Source organism: Phyllopteryx taeniolatus, chromosome 5, assembly GCF_024500385.1.
Source record: "Phyllopteryx taeniolatus isolate TA_2022b chromosome 5, UOR_Ptae_1.2, whole genome shotgun sequence".
NCBI lineage: Eukaryota > Metazoa > Chordata > Actinopteri > Syngnathiformes > Syngnathidae > Phyllopteryx > Phyllopteryx taeniolatus.
Genome location: NC_084506.1, coordinates 21,683,103 through 21,707,553, shown reverse-complemented (window position 1 = coordinate 21,707,553; position 24,451 = coordinate 21,683,103). Strand labels below are relative to the sequence as shown.

At 42.1% G+C, this 24,451-nt stretch overlaps 1 protein-coding gene across 2 annotated transcripts in view; it reads right to left on the bottom strand.

Annotated features, from left to right (window-relative positions):
• The window catches only part of LOC133478113 (A disintegrin and metalloproteinase with thrombospondin motifs 20), a 125,797-nt gene that overhangs the window by 76,585 nt on the left and 24,761 nt on the right, over positions 1-24,451 (bottom strand). For both annotated transcript variants that reach the window (XM_061773735.1, XM_061773736.1), the window contains exons 4-11: positions 23,419-23,666; positions 20,897-20,980; positions 19,166-19,290; positions 19,052-19,092; positions 18,709-18,814; positions 8,942-9,088; positions 2,989-3,130; positions 2,328-2,432 (exon numbers count right to left, since the gene is read on the bottom strand). In XM_061773735.1, coding sequence (XP_061629719.1) covers positions 2,328-2,432; positions 2,989-3,130; positions 8,942-9,088; positions 18,709-18,814; positions 19,052-19,092; positions 19,166-19,290; positions 20,897-20,980; positions 23,419-23,666 — 998 coding nt within the window. The remainder of the gene's footprint in view (positions 1-2,327; positions 2,433-2,988; positions 3,131-8,941; positions 9,089-18,708; positions 18,815-19,051; positions 19,093-19,165; positions 19,291-20,896; positions 20,981-23,418; positions 23,667-24,451) is intronic.

Below are 24,451 nucleotides of genomic sequence, written 5' to 3'. Positions count from 1 at the left end.
TTAGCTCATCCATGCCACGTGTGGAAATCCCCTGAATAGGCCCAAAAATATTATCGCAGTGGATCATATCAGAAACACTGGAAGGAACATTTACTATTTATCGTTTATAGCAAACCCACTATCACTTACAAAATATCTTCGACTAAATCATGAGTTCCCATTCCCACTAGTCAGTTCCTATTTCTTCTTCGTCTCTGATCTACATTTCTAATCTAGGTATTCCTTATATATGGTGCCCCAAGTGTTCAGACTGAGAGACCACAGTTGCGTAAACCTGGGCCTTCAGAACAAGCTGACAAACTTGCGTCCCTAATACTTAACCTCTGAAACACTGCATTTATGATCACTTTTATTGGTTAAATGGTAAGCATACTTGAATGTTACTTGAAGCACTTCGTCATTGTTATTGTCCATCCATCCATTTTCTGAGCCGCTTCTCCTCACTAGGGTCGCGGGAGTGCTGGAGCCTATCCCAGCTATCATAGGGCAGGAGGCGGGGTACACCCTGAACTGGTTGCCAGCCAATCGCAGGGCACATACAAACAAACAACATTCGCACTCACATTCACACCTACGGGCAATTTAGAGTCCCCAATTAATGCATGTTTTTGGGATGTGGGAGGAAACCGGAGTGCCCGGAGAAAACCCACTCAGGCACGGGGAGAACATGCAAACTCCACACAGGCGGGGCCGTGGATTGAACCCCGCTCCTCAGAACTGTGAGGCTGACGCTCTAACCAGTCGTCCACCGTGCCGCCCACTTTATTTCAAAGCTTGAAAACTGGTTGAACGACCAGATATTTTGAATGGTATTTATTTGGCCACTGGATATTTGTGTTTTATTTTATTCATAATAATCTTTCAGTCATTGCGTTGATGCATGATGATGCCAGCGTGAATAGTCAGTTCTCGAGGTGATTGTACTAAATGTCACACGGTTTCAACCCAATCAATGTTTAGACAGTCCCAATGAAGTTTAATCATCCATTGGACTGAGTTGGGTGGAAGCTGGGTCAAGGAGGTTTGATTAAAGTCAAGTTTCTTCAATGAGAGCAGTGCACTGCAGGGCCATTACTTTTTAGTGCAGTTGTTGTAGTTGGATTAAGATGTTAGCCATCAACGGTTATCCTCGAGCAGGATATGCATTGAAGACGAAGAAGAAGGCGGACATGATACGCAGACAGTGCGTGGAGTCGAGTTGGAAAAAGATTCCGGGAGGGTAGGAGGTTAAGGAGGGAAGAGAATCCTCCCCTCCCTCGCTCCCTCCCTCTTTCAAGCACGTCCTGAATACTAAACTCCATATTGCGCCTCCTCCTGGCTCTCCTCCCGCAGGAGTGAGCTCCTTTGTGAGGGGTGCCGGCAGGCTCTGTCACAGCCCTGACCGCTGACCCGCTCAGCCGCTGCTTAAAGAAGGTTTGGGGGTCACGGGTTCACCACAAGGTGACTCAACTGTGAATGGCCGGGCTGGCGTCCCCTTTCAAAGTCTTTACCTTTCCCTCGCTTTTTTTTCTTTCAATCTTTCTCTCATTTTCTGCAACCTTCCCTCCTCCTCCCCCTCCTTCTTTTTTGCACGTAACCTCAGCAACTGACCCGCCGTCTCAGCCCTAATTAGCATAGCACCCCAGGGTGAGGAGAACATGAAGGCTAATGGGGGTTGGGGCCTCCTGACAACATGGAGGGGAAAAGACTCAAGTTTCTAACAAGGGGTGGTCACCTGACTGGTTCACATAGAATTTTTCATCCAGAAACATGATCAAATGTGCATTTTTTACCTTCGAGGATCGGGAAATATTAAAAAAAAATTACTTTTTAATAGTTTGTATACCAATAGCTGGGTCAGGGAATATCTGCCCACCAATCTTAAATCTTTAGTTATCTGCCTAGTTCTGAAAACGTGTCTGTGAGCGAACCGTTATCGACTTCCGCCCCACTGTTAGGTAACATTGTGGCTAATTTGCATTGCAACTTCCACCTGCGCTGAGTTTCGTCGCCCATGACATTATCAGCTAGACTGGTTGAAGATCCAGAGACACTTTCAAGCAATTTCCAGAGGGGGATATGGTTAAATTAGCAAGTGGTGGCCAGGAACATCACTTAGCTGGCCTTCTTCCCCAAAGTGTTACCACAAAGTCAGACTGGCACAATCGTCCAAAATGGCTCAGCGTCTAGTTTTGATAAAGCTGAGGCCATGGCAGCATCCATGTTAATCTCAGATGCTGATTTGTGACATTACACACTTATTCTCAATTAAGTCTAACCGCACATGACCCAACTTAAATGCTCATTCAAAAACGTCCTTATTTGTTGTTGTTGTTTTTTACACTCACCATTCCATGTCCACATTCAGTCCCATCAGCCAGCGGCATGTGTTGTGTGCGACATCCTTTGTGGTCCCCCTCTGCACTTGTACACCACAGCCTTTTACATTGTTTCTGGGTGAAAGAAATGATATTTAAAAAAAACACACACACACACAAGCAATGAATCATGTTTAATTTGCCAGGTTTCCAACACAACTCAAAAAGCATTTCACCCATGATTAGATTCTCTTAATTAAAAATCACAGGCAGTAGAGTCAAACTGTGCCTTTAAAAGGTTTTGCTCTCATGTGATTAGAAGTAGCCTCTGGTTGTCCTCAGATGCAAAACTAATGTCCAAAAATCTGAGTTTTAATTAGCACTGGTGCCACTAACACCAGGGAGTGTACAACAGATTTTTCGGAAAATGAAATTTAAAAGCACAATTACATCTACCCATTAATTTTCCAAACCGCTTATCCTCACTCGGGCCGCAGGCATGCTGGAGCCTATCCCAGCTATCTTCGGGCGAAAGGCGGGGTACACCCTGAACTGCCAGCCAATCACAGTGCACATATAAACAAACAACCATTCGCACTCACATTCTCACCTATCGGCAATTCTGTTATGTTTCTAAGATCCCTGATCAAATGCCATTACCCTACTTGCTTTCAAGTACAAGCCCACTTACCATGTAGGGACAAATTTGGGAACCGGGTCCAAACATGAGTTCACACTGTCTGTTGGCATTATAGATTTGACCAGGGAGGAGGGTGGGCAGCTCATACGTCCTTCCTATGGGCTCGTCCAGAAGGCACTCCCCATAGCCAGTGCTGCATTAAATAAAAACAAGAACTAAAGTGAATGAATAGTAAATTAGAAAAGTATCCATGAGCATGGGTGGATATGGAGTCAGGTGCAACGGAGACTGTAGAACATCACAGTGGACTGAAAGGGATCCGCAATACTGGACGTATTTTCTGTGTTGAAGGCAAACAAGAGAATTTGGACTTGTAAAGCACCTCGATTAAATTGCCTCAATCCTCAACAGAGCTTGGATTATATCATAATGATAGACTACTCTCTGTATGAACCCCTCCCTAAAACCACCAGTGTACAAACACAGCTGGTGTGAATGTATGCCGCCGCATCTAAAATCATCACTTGGCACTCGTGAAAAGGCCAAAGTCAAACATGTTAGGCTGTGGGGATCTGCGCTTTTTGTGGCCAAGTCTCAAAAAAGGAAACGAGGTGGATGAGGCTTGTTATTACACGTGTCCAACATGACAAAAACCTCATCCTGAATGGAGAAGCTAGAGCACCTGTGAGCACAAAGCAAAGACTGCAGTGACAGGCCAGTGATTACACAGGATTATCCTCAGTTAACATCAGTTTCTGTCGGTCCCCTTTCATTTCTGTCCTTTACTACCTGTGCCAAGAAGGCTGTATTTTTTACATTTGTAGCACAAAACGACCTAAAAGGAGACATACTGTATAACTCCATTTGGAGACATATAAGGCCATTCGTTAACAAATTAAAGGGGATATACATCATCTTCCGTTCCGCTTATCCTCACTAGGGTCACAGGCGTGCTGGAGCCTATCCCAGCTATCTTCGGGCGAGAGGCGGGATACACCCTGAACTGGTCGCCAGCCACTCGCAGGGCACATACAAATAAAAAAAACATTCGCACTCACATTCACAATTTAGAGTCTTCAATCAACTTAAATGAACTTAAATGATTTTAGCAAATGGCTGCAATTGAAAAAAGAGTGAACATTTTAAGGTGGTCTGAATACTATCCGTACCCACTGTATATGCCATACCTTGACAGCCGGTCCGTGAAAAAAAAAATGCCTACTCTAAACTGGTCGTGCTGAAAAAAAGGTTGGGGACCACTGACATAAAGCATTTTAAAAAAATATTTTTTTTCATCGTATGTCCCCTTTACATTTTTCCCATGCAACTTTGTAGGGTCAAGGAAGAACCCCTTAAAGTTGGTCACAATGTACGGTTGTAGAGCAGGGATCACCTAACCGTAGTGCACGCAGCCCTGGGAGTGAGGGTTACGTTTACATAACTAGCGCTTATGTCATGTTTCATTATTTATCATTATTTATCAGCTATGAACAGCTTTGTGTTGTTTTTTGAGGATGTGTCTGGGGAAGAGAGAGTGTGGCAATTCTGTTAGGATGTTGAAAAGGGTGCATGGTTCATAAAGGTTAACAAAGACAGTTTAGTTCCCTTGAGCCAAGGTGCATATAGTATTATAGTTACTTTAGAAAAAAGTCATGACACCACCTGAGAAAAAGTGGATACACAGGTTAATTATTCTGCCTGTCACTGTACATCAGTGGCATAGATTGATAAACAAAGATACATTATTTGGTTAAAAAAATAAGAATTTTCTGACCTATTACAGTAGGGTTAAGGGTTTCTCAGTCACTTTGGCACATTTCTCAGATAAAAAATTTAAATTCTCAGAACTACAGTACTTGTACAATCTTCACATTATAGTGTGACTTGTCAATAAAAAAAGCAATTTCTAATTTTTTTTTAACAACTTACAAAAGTTTTGGTTCATCCATGCAAATCATTGACAATTCTCTGTTGTTTCCTACATTATCAATTGCTTTTGTCATGTTGCTCAAAATGTGCTATAATGGGTCTCTATTGAATCGTCTCACCCCACACAACATTTAGGTATTAGTTCATTGCACAAGTCTTTACATGTAAAGTGAATGAACACGTTTATAATATATAATATTTTTAATAATTTGTCAAGGATATTTCTATACATTTCCACTAGACTTCTTTCCCCGGTGAACCTTGACTTTCTCAAACGAAGGGAAATGTGTGAATATCAACCAGTTTTATGAAATAGCTCATCACAAGAGAAAATATTCGATTTGTTGTGGATGAGAATTTGTGGCCCAAAAGCCAGGAACTTCAGGTGAAGGAATACTGCACTGTAATTCCGACAGCACAGCATGTACACTTTTTTGTGCTATGCAGGGCTATCCTTCATTTCTGTTTTGCAATGACATGGTCTGTCAACGAATTACAGTACAAACAGTAAAAGTGTAAATCTTGTCCCATCTCTTGGAATCAATCTCCCACATACATCAAGGTTTAACTTACAATTTACAAAAATTGTCATCAAAACATTAACCAGTTTAAATCAGAACATCCCTGTACACTGTTATTTTGACATGACACAAATACTTGTCATTCTGATAACACTGACAAGTTCATTGAAACAGATTTATTTTGAGAGATGACCTAAGGATTCTGAGCGAGAGACGGGTTTTTGCAGGTAATTCATGGCGTTTTTCTACAAATACTTGTATGAATTGTTTTGAGCGATGTACTTACTATTTTGCAAATGTCAAGGATGATTCAAGGGATGTACCAAAGTGACTGAGAAAACGTGACACTGGGTCATTTTCCGCAGCACACGAATGTGAATTACTGAGTTAGAGCAAATAAAACTGTTAACAGTCTCTTGATTTATGCTGGAAAGTGGTGTCGTTTTTTAAATCTCTCACACTCAATTTCAGTAGAAGTGCAAAAGATGCAAAAGTGTGTGTAGCAATATAACATTAGTAGTTTGAATGTCAGGGAATCATACAGACGGTTCCTTATTACCACATCTCTCAGCAGTTGTCAAACTGAATTAATATTATTACTATAAAGGCCGAGACAGATAGAGGGTCCATTTGGTCACTTCTTAATTTTGACGTACATTTTTTGGAAGACTATCATCAGTAACTCTGTTCTTGGAGTCCACACCTGGCAGCCGTCGGGAGACATGAAAGTGGGTTGACTGTCATCTTATCACTTTTTAGATGATGGATGTGTGTATAAGTTCTACATAAGACGTTGGTTGTTGCACTGGAAGTCGTGCATGGCTGTTGGTAGTGCAGCAGTTGATGTAGCTGCATGATGTACAGAAACCTGCATCTGGTGTAAAATAAAATTACATTCAGATGACTAGATTTTTTTTCTTAGTTTTTAGTTTGTTTTTTCATGTATTTTTCGTTTGTAGTGTAAGTGTTAATACATAGCTGGCAGAGGTTCCATCCCATTCAATGCGAATGCTAGTGAATAATCCCTGGAAGTTTGACTTGAAAACTACACTTGGAATAAAATACTAAAATAATCTGAAATAAAAATGCAAATGAATATTTATTCATTTATATATTTATTTTAGTTTAACCATTATCTAACCAGGTTGGTCTCATTGAGATTAAAACCCTCTTTTTCAAGAGGGACCTGGCCAAAACAGGCAGCACCAAAAAATACAGTTACAGACAAAGGAAAGACACAGTATAAATTAAGCTAACATTTTGTATTTAACTATCTATGAGTAATTCCTACAAATCTATTGTTCAAGCAGCTGAGCTAAAACAGCGACATTCTAAACAAACTGTCACTGTGAAGATGATTTGAAATCCGTATTTGGTTAGTGATAAAATGGGATCAAATTAAGATTAGGGCCAACTAGATTTTTTTTTGTAGCTTTGAGTTGTTGTTTTTGTTTCTTAAAACTGGAATTTACAGGTAAGAAAACCACACTTTTTGTAATTTATGTTAAATGACCTGAGAGCAGAATATTATTAAAATGATCCCTCTTTGGCCCCATCTAAGGCCTATAATTTAATCTTAATAAAACAAAATTTTAAACCGATTGAGTGTGAGGAGAACTAGCCAATCAGTGGCTGAAGAAACAGGAGGCGTGACCCAATAGTCTGTCAATTATTTGCCCATGCGCATCATTGTGCTCATGAGTCTCACGGGGAGACACTGCAGCCTCTCGCAAAGGAGACTATTATAGTTTCATGGCCGGATTTTTTTAAGTCCGGTTAGCAGCAAAGGAACTGGACAGCTCTCTACTTCAAATCAAGGGTCAACATCTATCACGGTGGGAGGGGGGGGGGGGGTGTCATATACACAAAGGCTGAATTTGGAAAACCACCACATAAATTATGTCATCATTGTCACCGAGTTGTTGGGTAAATTGATCACCTCTCTTATGCTTTCAATTGATTTTACATTCCCAAACATACAGCATCAAACTTGTAACATAACATTGCACACGCAGTGCACTCCGAGTGAGCCTGCCGCAGGTGAGCGGGATGCAGGTCTCATCCTCGGAGTGCAGACACGTGAGGTGGTGGGGTGGGGGCGGGAGCGGGGGCTGCGGCGGGACATGAAATGAAGCTAGATTAAAATCTTGCTAGCATTTTGAAAACTTGCATACCCTGCATTTTAAATTAATTTTTTATACTTTTTTTGGGGTGTGGCTATTTACATAGCAGATTTTCCTACAGCTGGCGTGGGATCCATTTCCATTTGATGCGAATGAATATCTGTGAAAGTTTATTGGTAATAAAAATCTGATATGATTAAATTATTTATTTGTTTACTTATTTTTCTTTCTGTAAAACATGTTTACAAGGAAGTACTCATTTACATTCATCTACAGTACACCGAGACCAATATGGGCCACTACCTGTATGGAGAATTACGTATTTCCACATCCAACTTACCAATTGACCACTTTGCATCAGCTGCTCTCTGTTGTTCGCTGTCATTGTTCTTTGTATATTTAAAAAGGATTAGAGACTGGTCGCACACATTGTTGACGACTGCGTGGTTTGTCACTGAAGGCCTTTTTAAGACTTTTACATCCATAATTGGATTCAATCAATCAGCATCCAGCCAGGAACGGAATGAATAGTTTCTTTATGTCCTGTTGGACTCTAAATGACACTGCAGGGTTTTTTTTGGTCCAGAAACACTGATGTCAAAAAGAGGACATTTGAGAGGTCTTTGTGGGGGCTGCGGATTGAATTTGGGGCGATAACGTGCAGTCAAAACACGGACGTACTCGAACCAGGTGGACTCACAGAAGAAGTCTGAATCAATACTCGTCATTGTTAGCTTGAGAGCAACTTCAAAAAACACTCTCAAGGGCATTTCACTCCCAGCTCGCACACTCAAGCCGTCGCTACACAAGGGCGTATGCTGACTATTTAACAGACTCACATTGTTGTGGGGGCTGCACAGAAAACATAGAAACACAACAGATTCATGAAGACTTTCATCTACGCCGGAATGTTCCATGTCATCAAACTGCAACCAAATGGGATGCTAAACCTTATAACTGTAAATGAGGCCTCGCCTAAAAACCCATTCCCAAGATTCAACTGGTCAAAAAGGCCATCTTTTGTGAATATTTATACAATTGACCGCCCCTTGGTTATTATTGTCCCTGGAGAAATATATTTTTTTTTTCTATTTATAATCATAATCATGTATCCCCTTTAGCAAAGTTTGCTAGCGCCATGGAGAGTAGCTAGGCCTCATATATGCAGTAGAACATCTTGGTTATCGAGATAATGGAATAGCATTAATATACGGCTAATACAATGTCAGTCAGCGTTAGCACCTAATTAGTGGTCGACTCGCTAGCTGCTTTTTGTGTCGTCACTTGTTATCTAATAAGTACTTTGTGATTTTCAAATCCGGGCAGTGGGGTAAACTGCTAATGAATAGGCACTAGTATTAGCTACTAATGAGCTAGCGGTTGACTAGCTATGCAATGGGGTCGTCTGCTAATATTATATAGCGTACGTACTCAAGGAACTCTGTGATGTACTTGCGGCTGCACTTGGACCACGACCAGGGGTTGGTGTCGTGGTTGAGGGTGGGAGCCATGACGTGATATTGGTGTTTCATGCCGGCCTCCCGACATTTGGGGTTATCGTCGTGGGGCATGTTGAACCTGGGAGACAAAGAGAAAGAGAGAGTAAGGGATTGAGAGGGTTGATGTAGACCTCATTTCAAACAGCATCAAAGGATGAAATCTGCGTACACATTTGCTTTTGGATTTGTCTTTTTATGACACTTTTTCTGCTTCTATTCCTACGTCCTGCTAAGGTCAGCCACTAGAATTTGCTGCTAACTAGCTAGTGTGGACCAGCTAGCTGCTTATTATCAAGTAAGCAGTTTCTGAGTCTGAAGTACAGGCAGTGGGGGTCGGCCACTAATGTTGGCAGCTTGGATTACCCGCTAACTAGCTGCTTTTTGCTTCACTACTTGTAATCAATTGAGCAGTTCGTGAGTCTGGCATTGCGATTAGGATGAACTTTGCTGCCAGAGGCAAATTTGCTTGGAGCGCTACAACTTCACTGCATTTGTATACAATCTGTCATACAGGGGAATAGTACAAACTTTAAAACACTACAGACAACATAACCTGCAGGCACTGCTAGCAGACATACAGTAATAGAGCCGCTGATATTAATTTTAAAATATGCATCAAAGTATGAACAGGCACTAAAACAGAGTAGAATAGTAAAACCCATAAAAACAATAAAATAGAAGAATAAATCATAAATATTAGATGATGGTGAACAAATCTCGCAATGAAATAATTTGAGTCTGAAGTCCAAGCACAGGGGTCGACTGCTGACGTCGGCCGCTTGTAACTCGGTAGCTGCTTGGGGTCACCTGACCACATACTGTAAATTATACTTTTCGTTGATTTTGACAACATTGGTTTTTTGGGTGTGAGTCTCAGAACAAACGGCTTTGATTTTGAATGATCTATGACATGAATTAGAAGCCATGTGTTTGTGAAATTTAAATAAGAACAAGCACCGAGTGATGATGTTGACTCCTAGAATAGCTTCTCGTGCTTGCCACCGAATGGCTAGCTCGCTTCCCTATACTTTACTTGTGATCAAAAGGTAGCGTGATGTGTGCATGTGTGTTATATTTTAACGTTTTACGTAGATCAATCGAATGAAGTTGGACCAATCTGTTGCCGTGATGCTTGTCGTAGAATTGTGCGGAACACACACATGCCCACAACGCCGATTAGTGGCTAAGTCGCGGCCCTTGAGGATAAGCATCACAAAAAAGTTTCCAACGGACACAAAAGTCGTGCCACACACACACACACACACACACACACACACACACACACCGCTCAAGGGCCACATTTGATTTTTGAAATTTGAAAAATTTGAAAAATGGGCCAATGGGCCATAGATGAGGTTAAAAAGTATATGTAAAAGGAATAATAATGTAGAAGTATATTTATCAAAACAATTAAAAAGTGTATGTAAAATACTTTATTTTAATATCAAAATAATAATTTAGTCTCATTCTTAATTGTATTTATTACTTTGATCATAATTAAACAATTATTTTATCTAATCGAAAAATGCAATTAAATTGTATATTTGACAATTCATTTTATCTTAAATAAATAATTTGACAATTGATTTATTTCCAATAATTGATTTATTTGCAATAAATCAATTATAAAATTGTTTAAGGAGATGAAATAAATAACAAGAAATACAGTACGTTTTAATGAACCATATTTAAGAACAGCTGCTTAAACAAATTAATGGCAACAAATAAAACAATGTATTTTAATAATACAGAAAATTATACTTACCAACTCCTCATTAACTGTATTATATATAATGAATTCAAGTCTAAAATTGTTGAATATACATAAGAAATATTTTGTTAGTACATTTTTCTATTTTAGAATTAACTAACTGTATAATGTGATACAGGGAATACAAAATAAAGAGCAAATGAATAAATACATTTTAATTAAATAATTTAGGAGGAAAACAGTTAACTTAATGTAAAAAAAAAAAGATTTGAGGACTTTTGATAAAGTAAATGATCGGTGAGCAAGATTAGAGAAAGAATGGAGCACGCTATATGTTGCTCGCGGGCCATATTTTGCCCACTTCTGCCCTAAAGAGTCAATGAAAGTCTAAACACAAGAACCTCCATCAGGCCTTTCCCTGCTGGTTAAAGCCACCTCCAGCTCACTCATTAAGGGGCAAAGTTTGCCATCTTACATTCTCAAACAGCTTAATGAAGAGAATAAAGGAGGGCACGCAAAACACTGCGCACGCTCGTCAGCTTCATCTTGTTGTTTCCTGGCCCTCTCGTATGAGTCTGTTTTTCTTCTCCAAGCTACTCTGTCGGTGGTGTCGGGGGTGAGTGGGGAGCTTTGCGCCCTGTGGCCTGTTCCGAGTGGCCGGTTTCGGGCCGCCTCAGTGCTCCACCCTGGGTTCCTCGGTGTGCATGATGTCCTGTCCACTGGGCCGCTCTCGGGAGGGTCTCCTGGGCCCGACCCCGCTCTCGGCTAGGTGGGGTCCTCAACCCCTGTGGCGCAGGCGACGCAATTACAGATCACTTCTGAACTTGTTGTGCATCCGAGACGGTGTCAATTCACTTGCACATGTCCGCAGATACTCACCTCCGGGACTTATCCGCTTGGTGTCGGGCCACTCACTCATTGCGATAAATAACTCATAACTATGGGAACTTCCTGGGTACCCCCCTCACTTGCACTCTAATTCTAAAGATGTTTAGAATCTACATAGCTACTCCAACCACACTCAGTTGTACAGCCGGGTCCACTACCTCTGTCCTGGATAATTCCCCTCCTGTCCTTGTCCTGTCCTATATTATCCTCTCCTTCCTTCACAGGATGTAGCACTACTGCCACAAACAACACTTCAATCTAATGTGTCATTGTACTAGGCATACTGTATAATGATTTACTTTCCTTTGTCTTCTCTTCCTATATTATTTAGTTATATTTTCACTGTCTCTCCCCTTTGTTGTTTTCTTTCGCTCCTCTTTAAAACTTTGTTCTGTCCGACTGCAATTTTCAATAAAATCCATCAGAATACAAAGAACCACAGTGGCATCTTAAAGTAGATACAGATCCTCCTTTCTGTTTGACCTAACAGCCGAACAGGACGAAATAAATACATAAATAGATACATAAATAAATAAATAATAAAATACAGGCAGTCGGGGTGAGTCGGAAGCTAGAACTGTAGCCTATAACCACCAACAAGCTCACAGTCAATTAGCCAGCTGCTGATCCATCGTCTTCACTTGTTATCAAATGAGAAGTCTGTATTGAAGTCTGGGCAAAGGGGTCGACTGTTAACGTTGGCTGCTAGCATTAGCCGCTAACTTGCCTGTACAGTTTAACAGCGATATTTTAACTCTGAATATTCATTCTATATCAGTTCATTCTTATAGTAAGTAGTTGAATAATCACAATATAACATGCTTACAATCAATGTAATTGTACATATGCAGATTAAATGGAATTGGAAAGCGATCATACCACATATAATCTTGCATAATGACCAAATTATCTGATATTTCTTTTCTGTTGATTGACTAGTTGTAGCTAATCCATTGAAACTTATTGGTCCTGCCGGAGCAAAACATATGCCTCTAATGACAGAAAAGAAAAGAAAGATAGTGTACTTTCCCTGCCTGCTAATAAACAAAACCAGAGCCAATGTATATAAAACGAAAGGCGCCGCCGTGCATCTGCAAATTAATGAGTTCATCTGGCTTGTCTGCTATTTGGCAAGCTCATAAAGTCCATTTTATTGATGATGTGCAGAACGACGACCGGTCGCACTGCTTTTCGCATGTACGTGTGTGTGTGCGCGTGCGTGCGTGTGTGCGTTTGTGTGTGTGTGGGTATGCGCCGCCGTTAGGGACATTATTCTGGATTAGCTCTCACACTTACTATTCAAATGCTTTCAGACACACACAAACTACTGAAAGGCTCTCATTAACACTACCCAAACACTCTCATACTCACAAGTCTTGCTCTCATAAGGACTACTCAAACACTCTTATTAACACTACTCAAACACTCTCATTCACAAGAGTCTTGCTCTCATAAGACTACTCACTCTCATTATCATGCGTGAGCATGTGACTCGAAACTCGTATCATATAGATATGCCCTACAGACTACACACACTCAGAGTCAAATATTTCATGACTTTTTAATATAGGTAAATAAATAATAAATTAGAATATAGTTTAAAAGTTTTTCTTCAGTACTCATAGTGATTAAACAATGAAGTAATTTTCAGAGGGAAAATTCCAGCCTAATTTCTACATTAAAAATCACTTTATTTCTTAAATTAATTCACTATTTCGTTTGATGTTATATTTTAGATTCTGAATATGGGGAATTTTTTTTATTTGCTATGTGCGATAATCATCAGAATAATACATATTTTAAATATGAAATACTTCAGTCTTGAGTGTGTGTAGTGTGCAGTGCATCTCTATAATTTCACTTTTTGAATTGAACTACCTAATAAAAGATTTACACTATTCATGTGTGAGCATTATCGACGTGTGCCTGAGCATGATTGACATGAACTTGTGAATGCCAGTGACATTTGCGAGAATGTGATTGAAGTGCTTGCGTGAACGCATTTGAGTAGTGTTAATGAGAGTGAGTAGTCTTTGTGAGAGCAAGACACTTGTGTATGACAGTGTTTGAGTAGTGTTAATGAGAGTGTTTGAGTAGTCCTTATGAGAGCAAGACTTGTGCGTATGAGAGTGTTTGGGTAGTGTTAATGATAGTGTTTGAGTAGTGTTAATGAGAGTGTTTGAGTAGTCCTTATGAGAGCAAGACTCATGCGTATGAGATTGTTTGAGTAGTCTTTATGAGAGCCTTCCAGTAGTTTGTGTGCATGTGAAAGCATTTGAATAGTAAGTGTGAGAGCTAAACCTGAATAATGTCCCTAACGGCCCCTCATATGTGGGTGTGGGTGTATTTACACACAGCAGCCCCATGCAGCTGTATGATGTCCGATGTTTACAACATGATGTGGGTTAGCACTGGCTGCAGTGTCAGAGCGTACACACACACACACACACGCACTCACACACACACACACACACACACACACACACACACACACACACAAGCTCACAAACCTGAAGCATGGTTGGCAGGACGCCTCTGGCCCCGAAAAGTTGGCCTAAAACCCAGGAAACAATTGAGCCTTTGCCACCGAATTAACTTGAGCACATAAATTATTCTTTTGGCTGATTCTGACAACATTCACACCATCGCTGAAGTTCATGTGCAGCCGAGCGGTGCAGGCCGGGCACACACGCATGCACGCACGCGCGCACACACACACACACACACACAAACTTGATGTGATCTCCCGGTGTGTGTGTGTGTGTGTGTCAATGTCGATTTACTTGACATGGATTTACAGCTCGAATAAGCATACAGTCTTGAAGGCCTGGAAGAGATAAGGCCAGATAAGATAATGAGGCCAGAAATCAGTCAGTTTTGTGCCCCCTCAGGGGTCGCATCAGTTACAAGAATCAATTGCAGCGGCATGGTAGGCATTCACTTGGAAGCATCACCTTGTAATTAGCACAAGTATGCGTCTGAAATGCCCACTGAGGCTACCTGGAATGTCTGTGAGTTTCAACCTTCCAATAGGTGTGCCATTCGGAAAGTTTGAATTACAAGAGACATTATGCCATTTTTCCACAAATTAAAAAGATCCAGAGCCACTTCCAAACACCGTTTGAAACAATATCATGAACAGGCACTATCATGCACAAACATCCATACGTCAAAGCCGCAACAAAAAGCAGAGCTGCATTGAGTTTTGTAAGCACAGATTAGCGTCACCTGGGATAAGCAGCGCAAACTTCATTGCTCCACGCAGTGAAAGTGGGGGCGGGGATATTTGTATTTGGTGATGTACCTACAGTATGCGCGAGGGGATGAACGACTAAAAAATTTTTGTAGAGACATTGATATAATGAAAGTCGAGTTGAAGTTGATTAATTGATTTCATCTATTTTTTTTTCAGCACAGTACAAGCGGTCGCCAACCACAGACTGGTTTCATGTAATGACATAATGTATTTGGACAGTCCGACATAGAAACAAATAACAACAAATGATTAAAAATGCATAGAAAATATACCCAATGATAGTTTGATGATTTGATAGAGCAGGGGTCACCAACATGGTGCCCGCGGGCAATACATAGCCCCCAAGACTAAAAATAACTCACCAGTGATGGCACATTGTGATTTCCTAGTAATGTTGTAGCAGTGATTTGAAAATGACAACACTTGCCAAGATGCATAGAAATAAATAGTTGCATATTGATATTTATGTTTCCTACCTTGTTAATATATTGTTGATAATTAGTTAGAAATCATGATCAGTGTCTTCTCATACAGTAGATGATCATTAATGATTACAAATAACATCCTTCCATCCATTTTCTGAACCGCTTTGTCCTCACAAGGGTTGGGGGCGTGCTGGAGCCTATCCCAGCTATCTTCGGGCGAGAGGCGGGGTACACCCTGAACTGGTCGCCAGCCAATCGCAGGGCACACATAAACAAACAACCATTCGCGCACACATTCAAACCTAAGGGAAATTTAGAGTCTCCAATCAACCTACATGCATGTTTTTGGGATGTGGGAGGAAACCGCAGTGCCTGGAGAAAACCCACGCAGGCACAGGGAGAACACGCAAACTCCACACAGGCGGGGCCGGGATTTGAACCCCGGTCCTCAGAACTGTGAGGCAGATGTGCTAACCAGTCGTCACCGTGTCACCTACAAATAACATAACTAAAGGTAATTTGAGCAAATTGGTTATTTCAGAAGACTATCAAACTAGTAGCCCCTCACATATCACATAATCAGTACCCAAGAAGTAGCTCTCAGTTTCAAAAAGATGGGTGACCCCTATGAAAGAGTTTCTGTGTAGTCCGGCTCTCATTTGAAAATGGCGGCTCTTTGCTCAGGTAGCTGCCATTTACAGGTGGAGAAATTTGGTGCGAGGGCGGCACTATTTAAATTAGCCCGACTATGAAATCACAGGAGGACCAACGTCTTAGAGGCTGGCGCATTGTCTGGCAGCTCACAAAATTATTTACTTTGTTTGTGTTATTTCACATTTGATGGGTGGGCAGGCGCTCTAGCGATCCAATAAGTAATTAAAAAGCCAATTTTCCATATTATGTTCATCACACTATATGCACGTAGCCAAATGTATTCTGACACATGGCCATTACACCAAAACAGGGATTGAAAATGGAATGTGGAGTTCCTCCCCCCAGTATCCTTAACCCTCCTCTTTAATCCTTTGACACATATGACAATACGTTTGTTAAATGACTACAAAGCCAATGTATCACAATACCATATAACTGATTGCCTTTTGTCCGTTTTATGTATTTACAATGCAAGACATTTGACCTCAAATCTGATTAAGATGGACTATCAGCGCTGGGGGTCCTTTCTGCCATCTGAGAACATCCTCCAATCCATTAGTGCAAATTGGGTCTCTAATCCTATTCATTGCTGTTGAGTGGCTCCCACTACCTGACACTGGCTTTCCCAGGCCCGCTAAACAGTCACGCCTGTGAATGTGGCGATTAAACACGCTGAGAGGACCGCGCCAACTGACCCGACAGCTGCTGAAACTTTAGCATAAACAGATATGCAGAAAAACATGGCTGCAGATTCTTTAGCACCTCTTTCTACCAACCAACAAGGACACGCAGATTTGCACGAACTAAAAACTGACTAGATAAATGTGTCCATGTTTTCCACCTGGGCTTTTGGATACAGATGATATATGGAAGTACTTTTCTACTTCACACATCTGGCAAAACTTGGAAGTTGGAAGAATCTTTCAGAAACAGGATAATTGTCCAGAAAATTAAAGTAAAATAGAATTAACCGAGCCGTCACTATCATACAATATTTAAATACTATACAGTAAGGATCGACAACTTGATTGTCCAATTGTCGAAAATGTCTTGTTACGTTACGTATCCTAACATATTATCTTCTGGAGTTTCTCATGCTTTCTAAGATGCATGTGGATGACCACAAAATGTACACAAAACTTGAAAAACGAGTGCTTCTGCGATTCTATAGTGAGTCATTTGTTTATTATTGAGCCACACATGAGCAGCTGTTCTCCAAGATGTGGTTTCCACCTTTAGCACTAACATCATATGCTGACAGGTTACACTCTCTCACTCTGGTCTCATACTGTGTAGCGTGAGAAATTGACTTGTCTTTTTCACAAGTGGGGAACATAACTTGTAAGTACCCAGTAGGTAGAAAATCACAATGTTAGCGCAAATGGAATTATTCGTTCGGACCAACTGTATGTACCGTATTTTCACAACCATAAGGCACACTGAAAAGTCTTAAATTTTCTCCAAAATGGACGCGGCGCCTTATAATGCGGCGCGCCTTATGTGTGCACCGAGTTCCAAAATCTATAAATGTTGTTGTGTGATGAGCGCTCCGCTTGACTGACTGGGAGCATTTCCTGCCAACACGCTGCTTATACAGAGGAAAAGCGGACGTGGCTGAGGACAGCATGCGGCCGTTAAAGGGGGAAGGGTGCGTGTGAAGGAGGACGCTAAAGGCACGGCCCCAGTAGGTATATAGCGCCGGTATGTGCATTGTGCAAAACAACAAATGTTTGGCTAAGGACCCCCGAAAATGGCACCTACGAAGAGACAAGCTTACGAAGCACAGTTTAAACTGCAAGCTATCAGTTACGCGGAGGAACATGGGAATCAAGCAGCTGCGAGAGAATTCAAGATCAACGAATCCATGGTTCGCAAGTGGAGGAAGCAGGAAAATGAGCTTCGCCAAGAAGACGAAGCTGAGTTTCCGCGGAAACAAGGCGAGGTGGCCCGAGTTGGAAGACCAACTCGAGCAATGGATTAATGATCAAAGAACAGCCGGGAGAAGTGTCTCTACAGTCACCATTCGACTGAGTGCAATAACTCGGAGCTTGCCATCATGCCATAGGGCTTGACGAAGGAACTCCAACCGCTGGACATCGGTGTAAACAGGGCGTTCAAAGTGAAGTTGTGAGCGGCGTGGGAGCCATGAATGACAGATGGCAAACACAGCTTTAATAAGACTAGAAGGCAGCGCCGGGCGAGTTACGCCACAATTTGTGAATGGATTGTGGATGCTTGGGCTAACGTGTCTGCTTGCACTGTTGTTCGAGCTTTCGTAAAAGCCGGCATCATTTCTGAGGAGCCGCACGGCAACGAGACTGACTCAGACAATGACGAGAGGGAACCTGGCGTGTTTGATGGAGAACTTGCCCAGCTGTTCATTTCGGATACAGAAGATGAGGACTTCGATGGATTTGTGGATGAGGATTGATCAAAAAATAACGTGAGTTCATTGTTAAATACTTGAATAAAGTACAACCGTACTCACTTTTGCTCCCGCTGCCTTTTTAAAAACATTGTTTTAGCGTGCATGCATGCTACCGTATGTTTTAAGCTAGCATATGTTTTACCATGCCTCCGCCCAATAATACGGTGCGCCTTATGTATGCGTTAAATACAGAAATAGACCCCGTAACTGAGACTGCGCCTTTTAATACAGTACGCCTTCTGGTCGTGAAAATAGTCTTGATAAGAAGGCTTTTGTTGCCACTGTGTGTGCATATACAGTATGTGTGTGTGTTCGGGTGTGTGCATGTGCAACTTACACATGGCCCAGCTCGTGAGCGATGGTGAAGGAGGCGCTAATTCCGTTTTCTTCGCTGATAGAACAGCTGCGGTACTGGTCGCACATGGTCCCCAGTTCTGCGAGCCCTGTAAACGTGTAACACCATATTGACGTGCATCTATTTGGGGCTGAACACCCGCTCCTTATAGGTGGTTAAACTATTAAAATGTTTGTTCCGTTATGTGAGATTAGCCTCACTTTCTACCAGTCTGTCCCGTCACCGTCCCGTTATCAGCCAGCTTCCCATAAACGCATTACTGCACAATTTATGAGCTTGGAGCGGAAAGTTAATTTTTTGGGGGAAAAAAGGAGAAAAGTCTTACCGAGAGTGTCACACTTGTCTTTTGCGCGGCAGATATCTTCCCTGAGGAACAAAAAAAATATCTAAATAATATTTGTTCTAGAGGAAAATTAGTGATTCTTAGAGGCGAGCATACCTGGTGATGAGGAGGGCGGTGTCGTGGTGAGAGGGGTGGCTGTCGTCCTTGACGTTTTGCTTCTGCTGCCATGTGCAGAAGTTGTGCAAAGTGGTGGCGGCGTTGAAACTCACTGTGGGCCCATCCTGTTTGGAGGGAAATCCCATGAAGTAGCTTTTAGGGCTGCTATAGAATCTCTATGAGGACCACTCTTTACAACTACACCTCCTCCCTTGACTATGTATTGGATTCACCTCCAAAGAAACAAAAGCCAATCGCTATCACTTTGTTTTAAAATGTCCCGTATTTTGCCTATTTAGACCTTCATAGAGTGACTCTCTAACACTGACAGTATAAGTGTCAATTTCATTTGAAAAACACCTTGATTTTGTTATACAAGTGTCCAGAAAAGGCCCCTCTTACAGCTACTTCTGTTTGACCCAATTTTGTATCCACTTTGTCCATATTTTGCTAAGACCGCCCCCCCCTTTCCTCTGATTGGTTTTCTCCGTGTAGAAGACCCACTTGTGAGCGACACGTTTGTTATGTTGACAGCGCTGGCTCGGGAGTGGAAAGGGAAGGTGGAGATCTTTCCTAGTGACGTAGATAAGCTCAAGACATTTGAATGATCTGATTTCAGGCCTCTCGGCAGAAAAACATCTGTAACTCAGCTCAGGAATGCGTGGAAGATTTTAATTCATATTTCACATGTTTACTGAGTCACCATAGAGACAATATTACATCCCAAATATTAGAAAAACTAGGTTTGGCAAACTACTGTATGTCCCCTTTAATAAACCAAGAGCTCGATTTTAATAGACAGCGCATCTGTGGTGGAGCACAAATGCTGGCGTATCCTGATTTTTGTGCACGCACAAGGCTCACTGCGCGTGCTTGCCAATTTGGCAGCCCGGCGTGCGACAAGCTGGGCATTCCGGTGCAGCGAGGGTCAGATGTATTCCATTCATAAATATGTGAACAGCGGGTATCAAAGCCTTTGAAACATTGCATGAATAAATTAATTGAAAACATTATTCTCATTATTATTCTTATATTTTTAAATCATCCCAAAGGAACAATCGGGGGTGAGGGGCAGTCTCCAAGTGCCCACTTCATGGCGCAGATATCTGTGATCTCATCCCAAGCCAACTTTAGATCATCCACCCGTGGAGGTCTGCTTGCAGTTCCGTATAAACGTACAGTATTTTGCATGTTTCCACTCGAGCAAATCAGTTTCTTCTTGGGAAACATTTGGTTGTCTGCACTCCGTCATGTCAAAGACTCTCAGTGCGCCACTAGCACGCCACATTTAAAGGGAACGAGAGAGAGTTTGGCTGTAAACACACCCACGGTGGCGATCACTCTCGGATCTGCAGGGGGGTACTGATTCTAACCCGCCCCTGTCGTACAGTTGAGGTGCCTGCCGTGCCTGATTTACGCCGGTCATTAAAATAGGGCCCTAAGTGTCTACCTTGGATTATGAATGTGATGTTGTAAGCAGATGACTGACAGCAAGCTTGTTGTCTGGTCCTGATAAAACTTATGTCATGGATACATCCACGTTCATATCATGTTCTAAAAGGATGGATTCACTAAAAAGGTGCCTCGAGTCATCTCCTGTGCAAATGGCTGGCTGCTACACTATAGCGTGACTTGTTCTACTCTCCAGAGGCTTGGACACTACAAAGCGGGCGTTGTCCACATCTACGGACACCTGCACGAACATCACAGCCTGCGAAGTTCAGGGCCTACCTGTTCATTGTGGATGACGATCAGCTTGACAATCATGATGTTGATGAGGTTTCCCACGCTGGGGTCTTTGTACACCGCTGCTACCTGTAACAAAGACAAGGCACAGACAAAAAAAAATGCAAACCTGCATAAACTTGAGCCGTTGTGCGCTTGGAATGTGAATAATAAAGTGGTAACTAGTGGTGGTAATTCATTGGAGGCCACATAAAGAGGCCAAATATGTAATAACTAGGGTCTTAAAAGCTAATTTCATCACCCCCAACAGATGCCATGAACACAGCGGCCAACTTAAAGCTCAGCAAAACTCGCCAGCCAAACATTCCCTCGCTTGTGTTCCCCTCCACTTCCCTCGCTCTACCAGTGCACCCCTGTCACGGTCAACCAGCGGTCTTCTGAGGCCGTGTGCAGCCTCCTGACAGGAACTCATTAGTACACTATAAACATTTAGCTCGTCTCAGCCCTGAGGGGGGGACGTAAACATGGTACATGTCTTTGCTCGCTCTTTATCCAACTATACCACGAGTCCTCGTATTGCTTGCCCCACCACATGTGTGTACATACAATGGATCCTCCAAGGTTGATTTATATTTGGTCAGATTTTAAATTATTTTTTTTAAACAGCATTCTTAGATGTCTTACAAGTGTTAAAAAATAAAAATAAAAAAAAAAAACACAAAACACATTTTGCTCTGTTTTTCTTTTTGCAATCTGGGATTTGCTTTTCTTTCTCATGATACCGAGTTGATAAATCACTGCAATGTATAAATAGGCAACATGTCACCAGGTTGTAAGTTTCTTAGCAGGGTTTTTTAAAGTAAACTGTAGTAATGGCACTTAAAGCCAAAGAATAAGCTAAACATGCGCCTCCTAGCATTTATGAACAATCTCTGTTAAAAAAAAAAAAACATTTAGCAAACCCTCGAATGACACATCCAAGTACAGTACCGTAGTCAGCAGCTAAAAGTCTTCCTGGATAATCCCCAATGAGCGATTGTTTAATGGCTCCACAGGAGAGCATGTGTCTCTATTGTTGGTCCACTTGCATAAACACTGGCAGGAGTAATGTTGGGACATCGAACTTTATCATGTTTGCTGTACAGTGTCCGCTGTACCCGACTGGACCTTCTTTAGGGACAACGCAGCGCTGACAATCATTACTCGTTCGCTCAAGTGAATAAGGGGACGTTCTGCTTTGACCGGGGATCAGCCATCTGCCAGTCAATTTTAACGTTACTCAGCTCGATTAGCAGCTGGCCTCTTGTCACATGTCAAGCACTGAAGTCCTGAGTCAGGGAGAATGGCTGTTTGTCTAAATTTACTTGATTAACGCTAGCTTCCTGTGTGATGTTTGCGTGTTGTCCTTGTGCTTCCTCCCATAGTCCATAGAAATTCATGTTAGGTGACTCTAGGTGTAATTTTGAATGGTTGTTTGTCTGCCGGCGGCACGGTGTCCGACTGGTTAGCACATCTGCCTCACAGTTCTGAGGACTGGGGTTCAAATCCTGGCCCCGCCTGTGTGGAGTTTGCATGTTCTGCCTGTGCCTGCGTGGGATTTCTCCGGGCACTCCGGTTTCCTCCCACATCCCAAAAACATGCGTGGTAGGTTGATTGAAGACTCTAAATTGCCCATAGGTGTGAATGTGAGTGCAAATGGTTGTTTGTTTCTATGTGCCCTGCGATTGGCTGGCGACCGGTTCGGGGTGTACCCCGCCTACCCCCCGAAGATAGCTGGGATAGGCTCCAGTGAGGATAAGCGGTAAAGAAAATGGATGGATGGATGGATGTTTGTCTGCCTTGGCGACCAACTCACCCTTGACTCTAAAGAGGATAAGCACTAAAAAAATGGATGGCCACACCATTATCCCTGCCACTACAACACAGCCACCTCCCAACCCACCCCAAAACAATCTAAATAAACCCTGCTTTGCATACAGTGAGATTTTCCCAAATATTTTAAGTCATACACCCCATTTCTGCACACCTAACCCCAGAACTACAACAAATCCAACCCCCCCAAACTCACACATAAAAATCTAAACAAACCCCACTTAGTGTAGTTATACTGATTTTGTGTCATAGAACAGTCTTCTGCAAATGTTATAAGTTGTGCACACCCCCTTATTACACCCCAACACAGTTGACACACCCCTATCACCCATCACCACAACACATCTAACCGGGCCACAAAAAATCTAAAGAAACCCCATTTACGAACCCTATCAATCGTAGTGGCTGTACCCCCATCACACAGTCCCATAACATCCCTGACCCGCCCCAAAAAAGCCAAACAAATGCGGGTTAGCATATAATTCCGATGACTTTACCCAGTAGAACAGTGTTTCCCAAACCTTTTAGGTTACGTACCCCTTTTCACACCCCAACAGAGTTGCTACACCTCACCACCCGGCACCACAACACACTCACCCCTCACAAATTTGTTTTAATCAAACCTAGCTTCATATATGGCTGTTGATTTTACATACTATAATAATTATTATTTTTAGAAACATTATTTTACTTACTACTGACATGATTGTTAGGATGTAGTGCTCCAGGTTGCGCCCGTGGTGACGTGCCATCTTGGCGTCGACCGTCACCATCAGCTCGACGTAGCGCGGGTAGGAGAGGAAGCGCTTGCGTCTGCGTGGGTGCCTTGGCTGCGTTCCGTTAGAAGAGTTGGCGTTCCGCTCGTCAATGGCAGCTCGGAGAGAGTCCAGCTCGTCGCCCATGTTCCCTCGACCCTCCAAAGACGCTGTCCTTACGCCGTCGTCTGAGTGGAGACAGAAATTAAATGAAGAAGGGCATACCTCTGCCAAGGCCTGATAACAATGCAACGCAGTATAGTGGAAAGTTGAATGACCCTGAGGTTGTACAATCTGGAATATTTTCAGGGAAAGTGTAATAATGCTTGAGCGTGGTTGTAAAATGAGGCAAACAAGAATCCTGGTCGATGTGGTTCCACTCCAGTCCTGTAGGTGGAAACCTCCTGAAAGCTCTCATGAAGGTGAAACATTTTGATGAAGCGTTAAAGAATCAACATTGTTGTTGTTTTTTTGGTTTTTTTGTTTTGTTTTTTTGGTGACACTTGTTCAAAAAAGAATAAGGGGTCTTCAGAGAAGAAGAACATACACATGCTCTGTAAAGTATCAGACACCACATACGTCGTCACTTCTGAAACTTCGGACCAAATCACAGGTCGACCAATTTGTTTGCCCGCAGAGGATCCACTATACATTCTAGCCACATAGTTTAGCGTCTAGCACAAAAACATAGGTTTTGAGATTACGAACTTCATCGAGTGAAGACAATTTGTTTACGCAGCAACGTAAGAATACACAGGAAAACACCCTCGGTTTCTGTACTTACTGTTTTTTTATTTAATGGTTTTACATTATGGCCTGGAAGTGTTTTTCCGACAAATATTTACCCTAATTATGATAATACAGCATTAGTGTAGCTTAGTGATCAATTGACTTACAGTGTTCCCTCGCCACTTCGCGCGTCACGTTACTGTATAAGGTTTTATAATTAAAGATTTAAGTAAATACGTGTACT